This window comes from Aethalodelphis obliquidens, unplaced genomic scaffold (assembly GCF_003676395.1).
Source record: "Aethalodelphis obliquidens isolate GAN/ISIS:26980383/991018 unplaced genomic scaffold, ASM367639v1 scaffold5, whole genome shotgun sequence".
Taxonomy (NCBI): domain Eukaryota; kingdom Metazoa; phylum Chordata; class Mammalia; order Artiodactyla; family Delphinidae; genus Aethalodelphis; species Aethalodelphis obliquidens.
The window spans coordinates 17,501,564-17,518,382 of NW_020837949.1; the positions used below are offsets into that span (position 1 = coordinate 17,501,564).

At 34.5% G+C, this 16,819-nt stretch overlaps 1 protein-coding gene across 11 annotated transcripts in view; it reads left to right on the plus strand.

The window, feature by feature from the left end:
- CNOT4 (CCR4-NOT transcription complex subunit 4) overlaps nucleotides 1-16,819 on the plus strand; it is a 141,535-nt gene that overhangs the window by 97,997 nt on the left and 26,719 nt on the right. For all 11 annotated transcript variants that reach the window (XR_003431874.1, XR_003431875.1, XM_027101812.1 and 8 more), the window contains 3 exons: nucleotides 7,952-8,009; nucleotides 10,612-10,861; nucleotides 11,754-12,254. Coding sequence is in view for 9 of the 11 variants with exons in the window: in XM_027101812.1 (XP_026957613.1) it covers nucleotides 7,952-8,009; nucleotides 10,612-10,861; nucleotides 11,754-12,254 (809 nt within the window). In the remaining 2 variants the exon portion in view is untranslated. The remainder of the gene's footprint in view (nucleotides 1-7,951; nucleotides 8,010-10,611; nucleotides 10,862-11,753; nucleotides 12,255-16,819) is intronic.

Sequence of the window (16,819 nt, forward strand, 5' to 3'; positions counted from 1 at the left end):
TGAATGCTGATTATTGCTTCCAATCACAGGTGCAGACGAAGAGGCAGGCAGTCATTGTTGCACCTTTCCCAAGTTGCAAGTCCCTTCCTCTCTGAAGTGATTTCAGGGGATTTAAAGGACTGACACCCTCCTGCCATACTCCTTTAATTTTTGCTTTTTCCCCTTTTGGGAGCCAGACACTAAGACCTAGGACATTCAAAAACAACCACATATAATGGGGAAAATTAGAAAGTGACTGCATGTCCAGGGAAGGCTCAGAATAGACCTGAGAAGACCTTAAGTTTACACCTAAGACCGATTCTCAGCACAGAGACAGCCTACAACAATCAAAAAAGAAAAAAACAAAACAACAACCAGTAACAAAAAGAGCAAACACTGGAGAAGGGGAAGAATCTGATTTCCAGAGGTACCATGTTACTAGATAGATTTCAAATGGCCAGTGTTAAACAACAAATCAGACGGCATAAAAAGAAACAGAAAAGAATGGTCCATTCAAAAGAAAATAAAGCAACAGAAACCATCCCTGGAAAAGACCTAATGGCAGATATACTGGACAGAGTCTTTAAAGCAACTCTCTTAAAGATTCTTAAAGAATTAAAGGAAAATGTGGAGAAAGTCAAGAAAGTGATGTGTGAACAAAAAAGGAAACATCAATAAAAGGTAGACTTCCCAGGTGGTCTAGTGGTTAAGAATCCGCCTTCCAGTGCAGGGGCCATGGGTTTGATCCCTGGTCTGGGAGCTAAGATCCCACATGCTGCAGGGCAACTAACATGCTCTAGAGCCTGCGTGCCACAACTAAGACCCGATGCAGTCAAATAAATAAATATTTTAAAAAATAAAAGGTAGAAATTTTTAAAAGAAACTAAAAAATTCTGGAGCTGAAAAGTATAATAATTGAAATGAAAAATATTCTAGAGGAGTCAAATGCAGATTTGAGCAGGCAGGAGAAAGAATCAGCAAACTTGAATATAGGGTGATGGAAATTATCTAGTCTGAGGAACACACACACACACACAAAGATTGAGGAAAGGTCAGAGGAAAGATTGAGGAAAGGTCGCAGAGCCTAAGGGACCTGTAGGACTCCAAGTGGACCAGCAGATGCATTACTGGAGTTCCAGGGAGACGAGAGAGAGAAAGATGCAGAGAGAATATTTGAAGAGATAATGACTGAAAACCTCCCCAATTTGCTAAATATAAACATCCAAGAAGCTTAACAAATTCTAATTAAGGTGAATTCAGAGATCCACAGTGAGACAGACATGATAATCAGGACAAAGGAGAGAATCTTGCAAGCAGCAGAAGAAAATCATCACATAGAAGGGGATCTTCAGTAAGATTATCAGCAGATTTCTCATTAGAAACTTTGGAGGCCCGAAGGCAGTGGGCTAATAGATTCAGAGTGCTAAAAGGAAAAAAATACATATATACACCAGCCAAGCATCTTCTGTACAGCAAAACTGTCCTCAAAGAGTGAGGGAGAAATTAAGACATTCCCAAATAAACAAAAGCTGAGGGAGTTCAGGACCTCTAGATCTGCCCTGCAAGAAATGCTCAAGGAGTCTTGCAAGATGAAATGAAAGGACACTGGATGGTAACCCAAAGCTGTATGGAGAAATAAAGATCTCAATAAAAGTAAATAAGTGAGCTATTATGAAAGCTAGTGTTATTATAACAATGGTTTGTCACTATACTTTTTTCTTCCTATATGACTTGAGGTTAGTACATTTAAGGTCCAGTACTTTAGTGTAAAAGCTGGTATTACTGAAACTTTGGTTTGTGACTTCAAATCTTGTTTTCTACATAATTTAAGAAATTGCATTTAAAAGAATTATTGGGGGCACACAATGTATGAAGGTGTAATTTTGTGACATCAGTAACCAAAAGGGATAGGGATGAAACTGTAAAAGAGCAGAAATTTTGTATATTATGAAAGTTAAGTTAGTATAAATTTAAGGTAGACTGTTGTGACTTCAGAATAGTAAATGTATTTCCCATGCTAACAACAAAGAAAGGAGCTCTAGAATATACACAAAAGGAAATGAGAAAGGAATTTAAACATTTCACTACAGAAAAATCAAACATAAAAGAAATGAGGAGTGTGGAGGAAGCTATAAGGCATATAGAAAACAAATAGCATGATGACATCATAACTCCATATCACTAGTTATGTTAAATGTAAATGGGTTCAGTTCTCCAATCAAAAGACAGAGATTGGCAGAATGGATAAAAATACACTATCCAGCTATATGCTGTCTACAAGAGACTCACATTAGACCCCAGAACACAAACAGGTTGAAAGTGAAAGGATGGGAAAAGATAATTCTGTGCAAATAGGAACCAAAAAAGATCAGGGGTGGCTATACTAATATCAGACGTAACAGACTTTAAATAAAACAGGATTATATGAGACAAAGAAGGACATTATACATTAATAAAAGTTTCATTACAGCAAGAAGATAGGACAGTGATAAACATTTACACACCCAATGACCACCGAAATATATGAAGGAAAAACTGACAGAATTGAAGGGAGAAATAGTTCTGCAGTCATAGCTGGAGACTTCAGTATCCCACTCACAATGATGGATAGAACAATCAGACAAAGCATAAGGAGAGGATTTAAACAATACAAACTAACTAGATCTAACAGACATATACAGAACACTGTACCCAACAACAGAATACACATTCTTCTCAAGTGCACGTGGGACATTTTCCAGGATAGACCATATGTTAGACCACAAATTAATATTCAATAGATTTAAAAAGATAAACATACCAAGTATCTTTTCTGACCACAATAGGATGAAATTAGAAATCATTAACAAAAGGAAATCTAGAAAATTGTGGAAATTAAACAACACTTTTAAACAACTAATGGGTCAAACAAAGAAGAAATGACAAGGAAATTAGAAAATACTTAAATGAATGAAAATGAAAGCACAACATACCAGAACTTCTGGGAAGCAGCAAAAGTGGTGCTAAGGGGGAAATTTATAGCTATAAGTGCTATTACATTAAAAAAAATAAGAAAGATCCCAAGTCAACAATCTAACCTCATAATTTAAGGAACTAGAAAAAGAACAAATAAGCCCAAAGCAAGCAGAAGGAAGGAAATAATAAAGATTCGAGCAGAGATAAATGAAATAGAGAATAGAAAAACAGTAGAGAAAATCAATGAAACCAAATGTTGGTTCTTCAAAAATATCAACAAAACTGACAAAGCTTTAGCTAGGTGAACTAAGAAAAAAAAGAGACAGCTCAAATTACTAATATAAGAAATTAAAGTGGGAACATTACAGATTCTACAAAAAATAAAAAGGATTATAAGAGAGTACTGTGAACAGTTTTATGCCAACAAATTGGATCACCTAGATGAAAGAGACAGATTCCCAGAAACATAAAACCTACCAAGACTATGTTACAAAGAAATAAAATACATGAATAAATGTATAACCAGTTAGGAGATTGAATTAGTAATCAAATATCTCCCAACAAAGAAAGGTCCTGGATCTAATGGCTCCACTGGTGAATTCTACCAAATATTTAAAGGAGAACTAATACCAATCCTTCTCAAGTTTTTCCCAAAAATTGAAGAGAAGGGAATGATTCCTAACTCATTCTTTGAGGCCAACATTCCCTGATAACGGAAGCCAGACAAAGACACTGTAAGAAAAGCAAACTTTGAACCCCTAATGAACATTGATGCATATATCTTTAACAGAACATGAGCATACAGAATTCAGCACATTAAAAGGATTATGCACCAAGACCAAGTGTGGTTTATTCCTAGAACGCAAGGATGGTCTAACGTGTGAAACTTGAGCAGTTCAATATGCCACATCAACAGAATGTAGGATAAAAGCCACAGGATCCTCTCAATAGATGCAGAAAAAGCATTTGACAAAATTAAACACTCTTTCATGACAAAAACAATTAACTTAGGAACAGAAGGAAGCTACTTCAGCATAGTAAGAGCCATATATGAAAAACCACAGTGGTTTTTCAATGGTGGAAGGACTGAAAGCTTTTCCTCTGAGGTGAGGAACAAGGTAGGGATGCCTGCTTTCACTACTTCTGTTCAACACAGTATTGTATTTTCTAGCCATAGCAATTAGCCAAGAAAAAGAAGAGGCATCTAAATTGGAAAAGAATAAGTAAAATTGGGCTTCCCTGGTGGTACAGTGGTTGAGAGTCCGCCTGCCGATGCAGGGGACACGGGTTTGTGTCCCAGTCCGGGAAGATCCCACATGCCGCGGAGCGGCTGGGCCCGTGAGCCATGGCCGCTGAGCCTGCGTGTCTGGAGCCTGTGCTCCGCAACGGGAGAGGCCACAACAGTGAGAGGCCTGCGTACAGTAAAAAAAAAAAAAAAAAGAATAAGTAAAATTATCTCTTTTTGCAGATGGTATGGTTTTAGATGTAGAAAATCCTAAAGATCATACACACACACACACACACACACACACACACACACCTGTTAGAACTAATAAGTGAATTCAACAGTGTAGCAAGATACAGAGTCAACACGCAAAAATCATTTGCATTTCTATACATGAACAGTGGACAATCTGAAAAGAAATTACAAAAGCAATTTCATTCACAGTAGGATCAAAAGAATAAAATACTTAGGAATTAACCAAGGAAGTGAAAGACTTGTACAAGAAAACTATGAAACATTGCTGAAAGAAATTTAAAAAGCCACATAAATAAATGAAAACAACATCTCATGTTCATGGATTGGAATACTTAATATTAAAAAGTCAATTCTACCCAAAGCAATCTACAGATTCAATCCCAATCATGTCAGAAATCCCAGTGACATTTTTTGCAGGTAAAAGATCCATCCTAAAATTCATATAGAATCTCAGAAGACTCCAAATAGCCAATATAATCTTGAACGAGAAGAATAAAACTGGAGGACCCACACTCCCTGATTTCAAAACTTATACAAAGCTGCAGTAATCAAAATAGTGTGGGATCAACATAAAGATAGACGTATAGACCAGTGAAATAGACAGTCCATAAATATTAACTGTCACAAATATGGCCAAATGACAAGGGTACCAAGGCCAGACTACTGGGGAAAGGACAATCTTTTCAACAGATGGTGCTGGGAAAACTGGTTATCTACATGCAGAAGAATGAAGTTGGATCCTTACCTAACACCGTATTCAAAAATTAATTCAAAATGGATCAAGCACCTAAATTTAAGACCTAAAACACCCCCCCCCCCCAAAAATCCTTAAGAGAAAGTATAGGACAAAAGCTTCATGACATTGAATTTGGCAGTGATTTCTTGGATATTACACCAAAGGCACAAAAGAAAAAATAGACAAATTGGACTTCATGAAAACTTAAAAATATTTGTAAGTCGAAAGACACTATCCACAAGCTACAGAATGGGAAAAAATATTTACAAATTATATATCTGATAATGATTATTAACCAGGATATGTAGAGAGCGCCTAAAACTCAACAACAAAAAAATCAAATAACCCAGTTCAGAAATGGGCAAAGGACTTGAATAGACATTTCTCCAAAGAAGATATGTAAATGGCCAATAAGCATATGAAAAGATGCACAACATCACTAATCATTAGGGATATGCAGCTCAAAACTACAATGAGACATCTCCTCATACCCATTCTCCTCCCACCCGTTAGCATAGCCGCTATCAAAAAAGCAGAAAACAAGTGTTTGAAAGAATGTGGGGATATTGGAGTCCTTGTGCACTGTTGGTGAGAATGTATAATGGTACAGCTATAGTGGAAGACAGTATGGCAGTTCCTCAAAAAATTAAAAGTAAAATTACCATATGATCCACCAATTCCACTTCTTTATATACATGTAAAAGAATTGAAAGCAGTATATTAAAGCGATATTTGTACCGTTACATCATAGCCCCATTACTCACAGTAGCTTAAATGTAGAAGCAATCTCAGTGTCCATGGACAGATGAATGGACAAGCAAAATGTGGTACATATATACAATGTAATATTCAGTTTTAAAAAGGAAGGAAATTCTGCAGTATGTTACAACATGGATGAACTTCGAGAACATTATTTATGGAATAAGCTAGTCACAAAAAAGACAAATACTCTGATTCCACTTATATACAAGGCATTTAGAATAGTCAAAGTCATCTAAACAGAAAGTATATGGTAGATGCTGGAAGGAGGGGAAAATGGGAAGTTGTTGTTTAGTAGGTATAGAATTTCATTTTCATAAGATTAAAAGAGTTATGTGTGTGGATGTTGGTGATAGTTGTACAACAAGGTGTGTGTATTTAATACCACTGAAATGTACACTTAAAAATTGTCAAGATGGTAAATTTTATATTAAGTGTATTTTACCACAGTAAATTTTTTAAAAATATTGCAAGTTTATCTCAGATTATCTGAATTATATTCAAGCCTGTTCTTCATGCTATCACCAAATTAATCTTTCTAAAACACTGCTTTATTTATTACATAACATTTCTGTGCTCAAAAAAATTTCCATTGGCCTCTGGTGTCTTACCTTTCTATCCTTACCTCCCATTGTTAAAATCATCCTATATGTTAGCTAAACTATTCACCTTTCTCTCAACCTTTTCTATGACCTTTTGATTCTTGAAACACTTGCTCTTCCTACCTTTAATGCCGTTTTTCCCCCTTTCCCTTCCTCCTCCCAATGTGCACATCTTTTTAAGGACCTAGTTAAATTTGAACTTCCCTAGGAGACTTTTCCTAATTGCCCCACTTGGGGTGGCTTCTCTTTCTTCTAAAGATTTATGGCATTTAATGTTTAAACAGTTCATTTAATAGTTGACACTGGCTGATATTTGTTGGTGTGTACCTGTTTTGTTTCCCCAACTGCCTCTAAATTAAGTGGGCTCAGTGCTGTATCTTAAAATTATTTGTATTACCCACTTGACAATATTATGAATTGATTTATTGATATACTGTGAATAAGAAGAAGTAAATATGCCCTTCAAGTAAATTTCAGACTTATCAATCAGATTCAAGAGCATCTGGCAGTGTTTCTGCAGAAGATACACTTGGTATTCAGGTTGGGTTCTTGTTAAATTTTTCTAGAACAATTAAATATGGTACCAGTAAGTTGTCTGTTTGTAAGGTGACTTTGTATATGTTTCCAGGCAATAAAATAATTTTGAGAAATTTGGAATCTTAAATTTTTTTGCTATAATATTGTATCAGAAATAAGTATTAGTGTATGGGTACTAATACTTACCTTTTGTTCATGTGCTGGGTTAAAGTTAGTTGTAGAAATGACTTGCTAGGTCAGTGTTATAATGTTTATAAAGATTTTTGTTTTTAAGTCAGATGAGTTAAAATGGACTTGAAGTTAGCAAATCTGTGTTACTTTACTGTGGTACTGCATTTTTTCTTGTGGAAGTCAAGTTTTACTGTTTTAGTTTGAGGCAATAGTTTGCACAAAAGTTTCTTTCTGTTACTCTCCTGTGTGTGTGTGTGTGTGTGTGTGTGTGTGTGTGTGTACACTTACATATGCCTTCTCTAGGGTTATGATTAGGATATTGAAGTATTAAAGAAAGGTATTGCCTTTAAGAAATGTAGATAACATTTCAGTAACTTTTACGCCCTCCATTAAGCACCTAGAAAAATAGGTGAGTATTATTTCAAGAATTTTAATGGGGAATGTGTTTATCGTGGGCACAAAACTAAATAATGGATTAGTATCCATTTTAAGCAATACTTTTCTTTTCATAAGCCATTGTTTCACCCGTTGTTTTTTGAGAATCTAATTAGACTGTAAATTGCTCAAGGATAAAGATTTTATCTTATACTTCTTTGTGTCCCCAGCATCTAACCTAATGTCTTACATCAGAGTGCTTCAATAAATGTTAAGATGATAAAATGTCTATTTTTCTGGCTTTGGTTGTGGGGAGTAAATGTACTCTGATTTGATTTTATTTTTTCCTATTTACAGCCCCATTGACAAACCTTCCGATTCTCTCAGCATAGGGAATGGTGATAATTCCCAGCAGGTAAGATTTTGATACTGTATTCTTTCATTTATCTGCCATCTGCTGAAACAAGACATTCTATGCGAGTGAATTTTCTAGATAGTGAAAAATACTTTAAATACTGAAACAATTTAAAAACACTTTTAGTGGACATCTTTGTTAAATGTATTAGCCCTCTTTTTCTCCACAGAATAGAGCACAATTTAACCCTTTCTTGATCACTCAGAATTATCATTATGACCATATGTTATTGTACTGTGTGCTAATACATTAGTGTCCTTGGAGTCCCTGATATTCTTGGTCTTTCTGACCCTACGTGAAATGGTCCCAGACTAACACGCCTTCTGCATTCTTGATTTTGAGTTGTTTCTCTGCCCCATGCTCCCCTTGTCCCTTGCTGTCAACTTTAATTTTCTTTTCTTTTTTTTTTTAAATTTTATTGAAGTATAGTTGATTTACAATGTTGTGTTAATTTCTGCTGTACAGTACAGTGACTCAGTTATACATATATATATTCTTTTTCATATTATTTTCTACTGTGGTTTATCACAGGATACTGAATATAGTTCCCTGTGCTATACAGTAGGACCTTGTTGTTTATCCATCCTATAGATAATAGTTTGCATCTGCTAATCCCAAACTAACTTTAATTTTCTATTTCTCTCGGTGAACTTGACCCCAAGTTTTCCCCCTTCCCTCAAATGACTTTTGGCTTTGAAATGATAAACCAAATAGTTAAGTTCAAAGTTGCATCCACTATGATACAGAATGAGGTCCTGATCTTTAGAGCATGCCTTGTATCATCTTGTCTAGTTGCTAGCTTTTCACTACTTAAGTTTCTGTACACCTCTTACTTTGGTTTAAAAAAAAAAAAGTGTAGTTTCTAATCTCTTCTGTAAAGAACAGCCAGTTCCCCACAGTGTGAGAAACTTAGAGATCTAAAATACATTGTTTTTCTAAACTTGTTGTTCACAGTTTCCATGAAAGAATTTGAAAATCTTTATATCCCCTTGTATATTTTAAGTTAACATTAAATTTTTTTCATAATAAGTTAAAAATAGCTGCAAAGGATGTAATTTCCAGCTTATTATAAATTTTGGTATTTTTAAATAAACATGCTACATTGGGTTTTAATAAGTATCTGAGAGATTTAAGTATCAGAATGTTTTGTTACTCCCTCATCCATTTACACAAGCTATTCTTTAACAATCAGAAATTTTACATCATTACTTGAACTCATTTTTTAATTTTCACTGGTATTACAGAATTTTTTCTTAATGCAATATAGTTTACGCTTGGGACTTCCCTGGTGGCTCAGTGGTTAAGAATCGCCTGCCAATGCAGGGGACACGGGTTCGAGCCCTGGTCCAGGAAGATCCTACATGCCACGGAGCAACTAAGCCCGTGAGCCACAACTACTGAGCCTGCGCTCTAGGGTCTGCAAGCCACAACTACTGAGCCTGCGTGCTGCAACTACTGAAGCCCATGTGCCTAGAGCCCGTGTTCCGCAACAAGAGAAGCCACTGCAATGAGAAGCCCGTGCACTGCAACGAAGAGTAGTCCCTGCTCACCGCAACTAGAGAAAGTCCACGCACAACAATGAAGACACAACACAGCCAAAAATAAATTAAATTAAATTAAATATATATATATATATATATATATATATAGTTTATGCTTGATAGGCATTCTCTCAAATAAAAGTAGACATATAAATTTTGAATTGGAAATAAAAATATTTTGTTGACACAATGCCAAACTTCTTTCTTCTGAATTTATTTGTAGTATTGATTTGATCAAAGCAATATATATATAAGCATAGATTTTGATTAAAAAATTAATCATTAAACATAAACACTAAAATTGTATTGGAAATTTACCTCTTAATGAAGTGGATAGGGCATTTTAAAATTAGTTTTTTTGCATGCATGGATGAATATTACCTATTGGTACAAGGAGATGTTTCAGCAGCAATCTAGCCATGTTTTCATTTTTCTAAATACAGGTGCTGAGACATCTTGTTCATATAAATAAGTAGATGGAAGAAAGAGTTATTATATCAATATCACTCAAATTTTTGAACTCCTTGTGAATTAAATACCTAAGAATCATATTAAGATTTCTTATAAAAACTATTTTTAATGATGCTTTTGGAAATAGCTTGATTAGATCTTCTTTCCATTTTGTTTAAAACTGAAGTATTGGGAATCATCTAGTTTGCCAAAGAATCTAGTCATTAGAGTCAGTCACTGTGTCATCACTAATCTTAATATTTCTAATAAAGTTTTGTTTGGCTCCCAGAAAGTTTTCACACTTGGGCAAAATACTATAGTTAGATCCCAGAGAGTGAGAAATAGTATTGTCTTTGTAAAGTAAGAGAAATTAGGTTGTAAAAGGAGAGGATACTGGCTGTGTCTTTTCAGGAGGGTCAGTTTTATAAAAGAGTACATATGTAAGTTGATGGATTTTTTTGAAAATTTATGCTCTCATAAAAAAGTCTTTAAGTACCCCAGTTTTTGAAAATCACTATTCTAATACCTTTCATTGCAAGCCTTTTAAACTATGGCTTATTACATTGTATAAACTTATATTGATTATTCTTTTCTTTTTCCATTTTATTTAGATATCTAACAGTGATACACCTTCACCACCACCTGGTTTATCAAAATCCAATCCAGTCATCCCCATCAGTTCATCCAATCACAGTGCACGGTCTCCTTTTGAAGGGGCAGTAACTGAGTCACAGTCATTATTCTCAGACAATTTTCGCCATCCCAACCCTATCCCAAGTGGGCTTCCTCCTTTCCCCAGTTCCCCACAGGCATCCAGTGACTGGCCTACAGCACCAGAACCACAGAGCCTCTTCACATCAGGTATATAACAATACTATGTGTGTTAGTAATTATACTCAGACTAAAATGAGACCTTTGCTGGATGTGTTTTTATCCCTTTTTTGTCCACTCCCTTTTTCATAAAAATGTAAACTTTTAAATGGCAAGGAATTGGATGGTTAGGTAAGTAGTTCTGTGACCTAGAACTTACCATGTTAACAGACAAATTTCTCCAAAAATCAAGGGTTAGATCATTTTTCCAATAATCGAATGCTTATTCCTCTAGGAAGTATTAAGGGCTTACAATTTTTAATTAGATTTGTGTTTGTATAGTTATATTTTTAGAAATGTTTCCCCAGCTGACAAAGAAGTATGTTAGTTAATTTTTAAAGTTACATTTTGAGACATTTCCAATTTCATTCATTGTAAGTTCTCATTAATGTGAAGGATAACACAAAATCAAGACAATTTTTTTAAGACAATTTAAAAATATGAAGATTAAATGGATACTTTTTTCATTAAGTTATAGTAGTAGTATGTAAAGCGTATATTCAAACATATACTTTGTCTTTGATAAATACATTTCAAAAATAAACTTTACTAATTGAATTCTATTATATTTATTTATTTCATTTAAATGACTTACTTTGGGTTTTGATGATGAATAGTTGAGAGTATAATTTGGGTTTCAAGTAGTACTTTGTTTTCTTTGATCAGCAAAATCAGTCTATATCGTTCAGTTTTTGAAGTTAGTAACTTATGGATGAAATCATTGCTAGAAGTATCTGAGGCCTTTTGTAATTTTACAATCGTAATGTTCTAAGAAATTATGTAGATTTTGCATATATTTGCCTTTGTGTTATAGTATGATGTTGCACTAGTGTGGAAGTGAGCTATATATTTTAAATTCATCGCTCATTCTTTTTCCCACCAGAAACAATCCCAGTATCGTCTTCTACAGACTGGCAAGCAGCATTTGGCTTTGGTTCTTCTAAACAACCAGAGGATGACTTGGGTTTTGATCCCTTTGATGTCACTCGAAAAGCCTTAGCAGACCTGATTGAAAAGGAACTGTCAGTCCAAGACCAACCTTCCCTTTCGCCCACATCTCTTCAGAACTCCTCTTCACACACTACAACCGCCAAAGGTCCGGGCTCTGGATTCCTGCATCCTGCTGCACCTGCAAATGCCAACTCGAGTCTCAATAGTACCTTTTCAGTCTTGCCACAGAGGTTCCCTCAATTTCAGCAGCACCGAGCGGTTTATAATTCATTCAGTTTTCCAGGCCAGGCAGCCCGCTATCCTTGGATGGCCTTTCCACGCAATAGCATCATGCACTTGAACCACACAGCAAATCCCACCTCAAATAGTAATTTCTTGGACTTGAATCTCCCGCCACAGCACAACACAGGTCTGGGAGGGATCCCTATAGCAGGTAGGTTCATTTATAGCCTTTGAGAATTTGTGAATAACTCATGCCTTCAGGTTGTTGGGTGGGTAGGGAGGGAACTTTTGAATAACAGAAAGTATTTATCATCAGTCTTGGAAATTTCAATGGGAAAAACTATCATAATCTAAAAAAATTTTAATTGGATGGATGCCTTGTAATAGTGAGCTTTATAAGGATGGTGGAGTATTATACCTAGTTATTGCTTGGAAGCATTTTACTTAATAGAATAGTTACCAGACTTTCTTATGGCATATAAATGCAAAAAGACAAAGAAAAAAGAAGGGCTCTGAAATTATGGTGCCATAAAGTCCAACACCATGGTAAAAATTCTGATTATACATTCTAAAAGTAAACTGGTTCAAAAAAATTTTTTAGAGATGGTAATTAGTGAGAGCATGAGGGATAAAGCCACTCTCTTAACTCCTTTTGACAACTTACTTATTTTGACTGATAGACACGTACAAACACACACACACACACATCAAAACTGTGCTATATGTTAATAAAGATTTGAGAACTCTCATTATTAGTGTTTCACACACATATGTGTATAAGTATACTTTCTGTGAAAAAGAAATTGTTCAAGGAGAGATATTTTTCCTTTTAGTCTGTCATGTTTTTATTTCTGGGGTAAATATTAGGTTCCTGTAAGTGATGCCAGAATACTTCTGGTTTTGTACTGCTACCCTTGAAGGTTTCAGAACTTTTGGCTTTTAAGGTCCCATATGATATTTATTAGATCAAGTGACCTCTATGTCTAAAGGAATCTTTCTTATTAATAGTTTTTCAAAATTTAATTTGGGCTTTAGATATGACTGGTAAAAGAGTTTGTTCTCTCCTGATTCTCTCAAGTAGAATAGAATAGTCCTTCACTCTGTTACATAACTTATAAAATTTATTTTTATCCCTTTTCATGGCCTTTGTGATATGACGTGGCACAGCATTATTGTAATAATGTGCTGTTACCAGCAAAGCGTTCGTTCTCTTGTTTTTAGCAAGGTTGATAGATAAATTTACAGAGATCCATCAAAATTCTTTGGCTCTATTCTCTTTGTGACCAACAACATTTCATTTTCAAGACAAGTAGTTGGGTTAAGAGAGTATGGTTTGTGGCTGTTGATACAGTGAAGTTAATTTACATATAAGCATGATAGCACCTAATGTAGTGGTTTGCACATTGGTGGGACTCATGTTATTTGTTCATCTGATATGGTAGTTAGTAGGTAATCGAGAGTGACATTTTTCAGTCCTCTTCTACATGATATTCACTTGTGAAACACTAAGTGTTCAGTTCCTGGTACTCTTTTTTTCATCCATTGTAGACAGCATATTAGAACGTAATTGTGTTTTGTTTTGCTTTGTTTCAACCATTTAGAAATGTGGCATTTAAATTACTAGTAGTGTATCTCATAACATTATAACACTAAAAGTTAAAGCTAAGTTCCCCTAAATATTCTCAACATTTAACAATAAAATATTAAACCAATACTATAAATATTTGGGTATCTGTTTGCCCAACAATGAACTGGGCCATGTGGATAATACAGAACAAGTATAAAATATGGCTACTATTTCCAGGTACTGTACAGTATAGTTGACAAGATAAAATAAGACTGTGTATGAAAGTGGTAACCATATGGTACTGGAATCCAAAACACATCAGTGGAGCCTATAAATTGTTGGGGAGGCTTCATTGAAGAAATAGGAATTGATCTGTATCCTGGATTTGGGTTAGCAGGAGGGAAAGGAAAAAACCTTTTATGTTGATGGAAACTCCTGAATGAAGGCGTAGAGGCAGGATTTAGTATGTCATTACATTAAGAAGCATTAGAACTGCCTTCTATACCAGGAGGTCCTTCATATATTTTATACATAGAATGGATGAGAGGACGGAGAGCTCTGACGGTGAGGCAAAACAGTATGGACTTGATCTGATAGGAAGGATGATGCCTTTGTGAAACTAGTTCTTAGCTGTCTTCATTGTGTACTTTTATTTGACTTATTACATGACCATCTTCAAAAATTATCTGTTCTTCTGATTTCATAGTTATCATATTGTCCATTAGTACAAAATGAGCAGTTTTAAACCAAATATTTCAAGCCAGTATATATTCTGGAGATGCCACAGGGGTGATGAGTAATCACTGATTTTTGAGTGTAGTTGTCCTCATGTTAGTCATTTGAAATCTTCATCTAAAGTAGGTGCTTTATGAAAAAAATGTGGCATTAAATTATGGTCCTATCTTGGTGGGCTTTTCTTTTAGCGTATACTCAACCATAGAGCATAAAATACATTTTTTTCCCAGAAATTCTAAGAATGAAGTCACCGACTATAGGTTCTGAATCATTGTTGTATTTTGTGGGAGGTGGGGAGAGTTTGTTATTTCAGATTTTCAGTTTTTGACTATGCATACTACCTTGGTATTTAAATGGTGACTTATGATTAAGCTTATTGTTAGATTACTTTTAAGGCTCTCACTACTAGAGAAATTTTAGTTTTAATGTACCAAAATATTTTAAATTGTTATCAAGAGTTATAGAATCCTTCCATGGCTTATAAATATTTGGCAAATACCTCAGAAAGCTGAATGTGCTGAGCCTCAAAACAGAATAGTTTTATAATTGTAGCCAGATGATTGAGGATTTTCAGTAACAATTAGAAATGACAAACTAAAATTATGAAAAACTGTGTACATCTTAACTGTGAATTATTTGAAGCAATTTAATAGGTAGGCAATATCTGCCTCCCACCCCTAGCTGTAACTCAGTTGTACTTGAGTTGAACTATTGAAAAAGGCCTAACTCTGTATTCTGCAGTGAATATCATGGTATCTTACACAGGTAGCTGTCAAGTGCATAATAGTGGAGAGTACATACTGTTTTAGTGAGGCCTGCCACTTTAAGATATACTTAGACAATATTCAGTACTGGAAAAGGCATGTATATTTATTCTTTAGATATGTAGAGCAAAATGAGGTTCCTGACCTTTAGGAGTAAATACTCAGAGGTGTCAGTCTTCTGTGTATCATACAGAAACTATGTCTATATTTATTATATATTTGTATTTAAATTTTAAGTTTTGGTTTGTTTCAGTTAATTATTAAAATTTGATACACTGAAACCTGTCATGGGAAGGACAATTGCCAGAGGTTTGACAGAAACATGGTTTCCATTTCCTCTGCCAAATTGAAATCATTTTTGTGTTTAAAATTAGTTATTTCCTTAATTAAGTGAAATCTTTTTAGCAGCATTTTCTTGGCTGCATATTCAGTTTGCTAAATTTAGAAGGATTTTTGGAATATTCTTGAGGGGAAACTTTGATCAGTGGGCAGTAATAGTGAAGTCCATTCAGACCTTTTTTATTATTGGAACCACGTGCTTTTGTTTTAAAAAGTGACTTTTCTAGTCCTAAAAATTGACCTACCTTGTTCAACTCCTTCATTTTAGGAATGACAAAGCTGTGTTCTGGAAAGGTTAAATAATTTGTTAAAAGTCACACATTCAATTAGTAGTAGAATTAGGATAAGAACCCAGATCTCAGATTTAGTAACTAAAATGGTTTTTCATTACAACATTGATGTTCTCCTTCATAAATGAAAATTACTGGCATTTACTTTAACATGGCTTTCTTCCCATAGTAAGTGATTTTTGCTCTCACACAGTTGGGAGGTCCCTTTTTATCAACAGTATCTATTCATGAGACAATTGTCCCATCTCAGGAATATGACCTGTAGTTACAAAATAGAATGAATTTCATTGACTTGATGAAAATTAATCTCTTGCTTAGTTCTTCTAAGTACCACGTTCTCACCAAGAACTCTAGTCTAAAATTTCCTTTACACAGCCTCCTTGCTATGTATTTGGGATTTATAGAATCTTTGCCAATTTACTGAAACACTATGAAATAACCTGTTCTAAAGACTGAAAGTCTTTATCTTCATGTTATCAGTTAAGCTGTCTTTCCAAGTGTAACTTTGCAGATGTGTTTTTCAAAGGACTCCCTACCAAGATGTTTTTATTCCATAATGCTAAAAATTATTTGGAAGACAAATAATAGTCTAAGTCTGTAAACATTGTTGTTTCGGAATATACCTAGAAAAATATTTGAAACTGTTTAGGATTAGATTTTTGTTCGTGTTTTTGTTCATTTGAATTTTACTTAAGAGAGGGCATTAAAAAAAAAATTCTTAGTTTCTGAATTAGCTGTTTTAACAGTGACTTGATTGAATTTTGAGTCACGTGTGAAACAAGTCACTTGTAGTCATTATCAATTATAATTGGGAGAACTGATCTCATTTCATGTACAGTTCTCTGACCTAGAAGTAGTCATCTCACTTTCAGTCAATTGGATCATTGTATTGTTAGCATTTTACTATTTGCTGATTACTTCAAAAGTGCACATTGAATTTTCAGATGCTGTATGGTAATTTGCTAAATTAATATTTACATCTTTTTATTTCTTTTTTCTAAACATAATTACTGCTTTTAAAACATGGATTTGTCATTTTTCCCTTTTAAAAAATCACATTTTCACTTCTGTGAATTTAGTT